Source organism: Pavona decussata, unplaced genomic scaffold, assembly GCF_977016875.1.
Source record: "Pavona decussata unplaced genomic scaffold, jaPavDecu1.1 SCAFFOLD_6, whole genome shotgun sequence".
Taxonomy (NCBI): domain Eukaryota; kingdom Metazoa; phylum Cnidaria; class Anthozoa; order Scleractinia; family Agariciidae; genus Pavona; species Pavona decussata.
In genome coordinates, this window is record NW_028145430.1 from 1,643,823 (window position 1) to 1,650,000 (window position 6,178).

General features: G+C 38.0%; 1 protein-coding gene across 1 annotated transcript in view; it reads right to left on the reverse strand.

Moving 5' to 3' along the window:
- Nucleotides 1-4,165, reverse strand: part of LOC146489085 (uncharacterized) — a 311,447-nt gene extending 307,282 nt beyond the window's left edge. Inside the window, exon 1 of the mRNA XM_085105827.1 lies at nt 4,008-4,165. Within this exon, the coding sequence (XP_084961953.1) occupies nt 4,008-4,020 (13 nt within the window). The 5' untranslated portion in view covers nt 4,021-4,165. The remainder of the gene's footprint in view (nt 1-4,007) is intronic.
- Between the last annotated feature and the right edge of the window lie 2,013 nt (nt 4,166-6,178).

Below are 6,178 nucleotides of genomic sequence, written 5' to 3' on the forward strand. Positions count from 1 at the left end.
AAGTAAACAGCGACAAACTAACTGGATTGGTAGACTGTGCAATTAGTCTTCTCCTTCTTCTTCTTCATTTGCCATAAAACAAAAGTAAGAATAAAATTGAAATAGAGCATTTGACAAACGCCATTCATTGGAATCTTAGTCCGTTATGGTCACGAGAAATTAGAATGTTGTGAACGTTTCGGGTAAACATTATTCGTGCAAGGATACTATACTGCCTTTAGAGGAGGGGGAGAATTCACACAATTCAACTGGAATATTAGCATATTCACTTATCTGAAAAATACCTTTTTGTATGCGGGCTGTATTTGTTGTACAAAGTTGTCATGAAATTTAAAACATTTTTAGGCAAAAGCCATTCGTGTGATTATTAAAAACAGCGATGGATAATTCTAGGGCCAGATCAGGGGCACATTGGATAGCATGATATGGTAAATAATTGCGATAAGTAAAACCAATGTGTGCAGAGTTCGCGAACATGTCGATCAGCTCTTTTGGGTCGACGTCATTCGTACAAGGACGGAACTAGACATCCGGAAAAATAAAACCGAACAAAACAACAACGACAACAACAATAAAAAGAGTTAGTGGTACGGTAGAACCATCTTGTTTCACTGATTTCTTCCAAGAATAGACTTTCCTCATTAAAGGGGTGCGGTTTATTATTGTTTTTATATATGTTAACTTAATTGGCCGTATAAACGTCATTTTGAAGAAAAATTCTATTGGATTTTTACATGGTAACGAGACTAGTAGAAGAAAAAATAATGGAAATAAAAGAATAATTAATTGATCGGCCGTTATTATCATTATTATTTTTTAAAAAACCTATGCCTATTTAAGAGCGGCAATCCAGAAATTTCGCCCGGAGGTGTGCAAAATGAAAAAATCGAAAATTCCCAAACTTTGTCAGGACATAGGTCTAGATGAACTATTTCTGGATAAATTAGTTTAAGTTCGATTAAGTTTTTGTTTTACGCGAAGGGCGACATAGTCGGTTCAGTGGCTCTCACATCGGCGTCCACACCATACGTTATTTAAATGTCGCCTAAAAATAAACAAAACAGTAAATCCGACCATTAAACATCTTGTATGTAAAGGGAAATTGAGACGAGTTGACATGTATAAGGCTTTCCTGATAACTACATTACAAAAGTGAAACAAAGAATAACAATTGTTAAAGTGTACATCAAGTATTAATTACTATAAATTAGTTAGGCAAATTCTAAGAAAAAGTACAAGATTATTAATTTCTAACTAAAAGTAGATTAAAAGGGAAGTATCATGCAAATTTGCTGTCATTTCAAAACCCAAAAATGTTTGTCTGTCAGCAGAAACAGAGAAATAATTTTCAAGTTTGTTATAAATTATCACCCCAGTGCAATAAAACTGTCGATTAGTGCCTGTGGCCAGAGACAGAGTAGGCCGGTATGGATTGAAACTTGAAAACTGTTAGGCTAATGTTTTTCAAGTTGTCGCATTTATGTTTCCAAAATGCGCTAGAACAGATCACGAGTTGTTCCTTTCAAGAATTGAGTTGATTTCTTTCCTCTCGTTGTTCTAGAATTATTTGGCAGCTGATTGAAGGTCTTATTTCATCATTTATAACAAAAGATACCCAAAACCCCATGATACTTCCCCTTTAAGCTACATGTAGAAGCCACAAAGCATGCATTTTACTACAAGGGGGAGTTATTTTTAATATTATTATAAGTGAGCACCCTTGGGACCAGAAAAAAGTGTCCGCTTAAGAGAGGTGTCCACTTAAAGGAGGTCAAAAATGTAGTGTTTGTATGTAGCTGAGAACATGATCAAGTGTCTGCTTACGAGAGGTGTCCGCCTATGGGAGGTGGCCGTTAGTGGGGATTCGACTGTATTCCACGGGCGCACGCTGATATGCCATGGATATGAGATGATAGGTAGCGCCTCATTAGCATAGGCTAATCATCTCATATCCAACAAGTGTGAGTGGAATAATAGTTTTATTACAGACAATCACAAAATATTGCTAGATCTTGCTGATTTCGCTTTGCAATCTGAAAAACCAGAAGACAATTTAATGGTCGCTATTTCTTGGGCGTGGTATAATGGCTCACATTCCATGGCTGCTAAGCCAATCAAATACCTAGAATTGCATCATAATGATCCAGTTTTTAATAAAAGAGTATACATCATATAAACTGCCATTGATTTTTTTTCCAATAACATGAAAAACATATAACTATCATTATGATGATGATACAGTATAAAACACACAAAGATACACTCAATTGAAGAAAAACGCCTTATACAAAGTTTGAATCATAACCAATGTGGCCAGATGGAATTATGGGAGATATCATTGACATTAGCATGCACATATTATGTTTTTTCTCTTTGTCCGTAAGAATTTATTAAGCTCTAAAACCCTTTACAATGCTTTTATTTTCTATCAAGAAGAATGTATTCTAAATAAGCTCAAAAGGTCAAAAGTTTCTCCAAAAGTTGTTGGGTCTTATCATTCATGGTTCACATCTTTTACCTGACATCAATCCAGCGTAATAATACAGCAAAATTTAATATTTAAACAGCTGAAGAGGCTGAGCAAAGGAAGACAAAAATTAGAGATTTACCAAAGTTACATGTGCAATTCCAATGGGTGAATTCAAAAAACGCTCAACATCAAAAATGGACAAAAATAAGTTTTGGAAACACTTTAATTAATTAAATTATCATCTTGTTGGCAGGAATTGGTACATGTACATCTACAGGTCACGGCGTTAAATTACGTATTATTATAAGTCATCCAATGATTTGAAAAAAACTAATTTATACTTTTGGTAGTCAACAAACCTTGACGAAAGCAAAATCTGGGCATGCAAAATTAAAACAGCCAATTTTATCATGCTCAACAATTGTACGTTCTAATAATCGGATAGATCTTCTTCTTGGACGGGATCGGTATTTTGAAAATCCAAACTCGTCTATTGGCTCGACATGTTTCGAACTTTGCGACAGCAAAAGTTCTCTTGTTTCAGCAGGTATTTTCATGTTTTAACAATAACTTGCGCGTAGAAATGAAGGTAATTTTGACGCGTAATGACATATATAAGCTTAAGCTTATGTGCCAACAGAAATGAATGGATCACCGGCGGCAAACGCGTTTGTGTTTTCAAGCACCCGTCGTACGGCGGTATACGTCGGATTAAAATTTCAAAAAAATACCAAACGACAAACATGTTGTTTAGCTTCCACATCGTTGCAGAGGGACAACCACCGAAGTCTTAGGTCTTGCGTGTAATAGGTTGTTAACATTAAGATCAATTAAAATAAATGAAAGTCAAGATTCAACCGAGTCGAAAGCTATAAAAGCAACTGCAAGCTCCACAAAGCGAACCAATCACTTAGTGGGACCCCAACACTATTGGTGGTTTTCACCTCACACATCGTCACGCAAGTAAAAAAATTAAATCCTCAACCATTCAATAGATAAAGTCAAGAAATTGATATTTTGGAGAAGAGTGATACGTAAGCAACGTGTGAAAGCCACGGGGCTGTGCGATATCTCATAATCGAGTTATTCGAGAAAATGTACCACGGAAAATTACAGAGTTTAGTATGGGACACCAACATAGCCACCAACATGGCGGCCGGAAACCAGCAAAAACATCTGGAGTTCACTTTGGCTATTTCAAAGCCTTTCTTCTCTCTGCTGAACTTTCACACATTGACATAGACGTTTCTATTACATGTTAGCTGATCAGACCTAAAAAAACACGAGGCAAATCGATGTTTTCATGTACGTGACATGTTTAGAGCAGCTGAATCCTTCTGTCACGCAGTACGCAAACATCTAAAATTCAAACTGCTCTATTTTCAAAACGAAGAATGCTATCCTGCTGAAAACAAGCAAGCCGATTGAAATTTATATTTTCTTTTATGTGATGAAGATAAAAACCCAAAATTGAGTTTTGTTATGAATTTCAGTTTTTTTATGACGTCACGTGAAAACCAAGAATATTATGACTCACCTCGCAAAAGCATCCCTTAGTGGACGAATCAGACAATCCAGGCCTCACAAAGTAAACCAACCAACACACCATTAGTAGAAAATACCCATTCATATTGGGAGAATTCCGAAAGACAGGCAACATGTTTTTAAAAATTTCATCGCCAGTCATTGCAAGGAAATTTTTCGAGGTTCGCGGCACAGATGGCGCATGCGCCACTGGGGTGTGCCGCGCTACAAAATGTGGCTGATGTGGATTGGCTCATCAAAGCAATTACCGTTTTGAGCAGGGGTTCAAAGGTCTGTACAGGCCCGCAAATGATGCCCGGACTGGAAATAATCCCCAAATTGAACCGCAAATGATGCCCGAACGGGAAATGATCCCCAGATTGGACCGCTAATGATCCCCGATCGCCTCACCATAAATATAGAATGCAATGGACTCAAATTTGGACCGTGGATTTAAACTTTATAGAATTAATCTTTTTTAAAATAACACCAGTCGTTTTATTAAGCTATCTGCATGCAAATTTCACAACTTTAAAAATTATAATATCACAGCATAGTACATACGGAACAATTTGCCTATAACTGGCTGTAACATACATGTATATGATTTACTTCAGTACCATTATAATGCCTAAAATGTGCACGAATTGTACGAAACTCTTCCAAATTAAAGAGCGGGTCAGTTAGGACTTTTGCAAGTTTTTTTTTTTTCGAAAAAGGAAGGAGAATCGGTCAATGCGCTTCACATAGCGGTCAAATCTCACCCACTATCGTCGCCTTTGTTCTTAATCGGATCTTAGTCCTAAGCATAACGTTTAAGCCTCGGTCTTCCAATACGTTACCGTGTAATATGTTGATTTTAATTTTGTCTTTCGTTTTGCCGCTAGTTGGACTCCCAGTCTTTTTTTCCGAGCAATTGAAAAAGTCAGAGTAAAATAGAGTTTATATCGTCGATATGCAGCGGGTATTAAACACGGCAAAACAAAGGCGTCTCAACCGATTGCTCGTCCTTTACTGGCGATACACCCGAGATAATGCATCAGTCAATTCCAACAGTGCCCAAACCTCCCCCCCCCCCCCCCTTGGCCGACCCCCGGGAATTAGAAATTTTTTGGAAAATAAACTGGCAAATGCCCCACCGCCGGGACAAAATAGTTGTTCAAATGCCCCGGGGTGGTGGCTCAAACATGTCAAAAATGTTTTGTTTTCTTCGTTTCTCGTCTTACTTTCAGTAGAATCTAAGCTAATTCAGACCAAAATAAGTCATAGCTGGGTCTTGTTTCCCGTAGTTAGTGCAAAAATAGGTCATTCTACAGCTCTAGCGTCCCATTGTATGTCCTATCTAGACGCATTCAATACGAAACTTACTGTATTTGCCGATGAATTTGTCATTAAGAAAGCGACAATGCTGTAGGGTGAAAAAAGTGAGATGGTCAAATGCCCCGGGGTAGTTGGGTAGAAGGCTAATGCCCGACCCCCGGGATGGACAGTATGGGAAAATGCCCCACTATTGCCCGAGGGGGATGGGCACAGCTGGAATTGACTGATGCATAAGAACGGAGAGTTCAAAATCTCCCTCTGAAGAAATTTCTATTACATTTCAGAGTTAGCCGGCTCACGAAGCAAAGGCAACGCACCCAATTACATATACTTATATTTTGTTCTCAGGCGACACACCTGATAGCCTGCGACAACGTAGACGTATTTCCGGCTGTCGAGAGAATTCCTGCGGATAGAATGTCGACAGCCGGAAATACGTCTGCGTTCGCAGGCTACACACCTGACAGAACTGGCATGCATGTTCCAGTTTATACAAAGTAAATTGTTCTGTTGCGCTGAGATGCTATATTATAATTTTTAAAGTTGTGAAATTTGCATGCAGATAGCTTAATAAAACGACTGGTGTTATTAAGAAAAAAAATGAAGCGTATAAAATTTAAATCCACTGTCCAAATTTGAGTCCACTCCATTCTATATTTATGGTGAGGCGATCGGGGATCATTTGCGGTCCAATCTCAGGATCATTTGCGGTTCAATTTGGGGATCATTTCCAGTCCGGGGATCATTTGCGGGCCTGTACAGGTCTTCAAACTAATTTTGGCCGAAAATCACAGGAAATATCTACCCAAATATATACTTCAAATTTCTTACCAATAAGTTTACCTATTGCTATAATAACTAGCG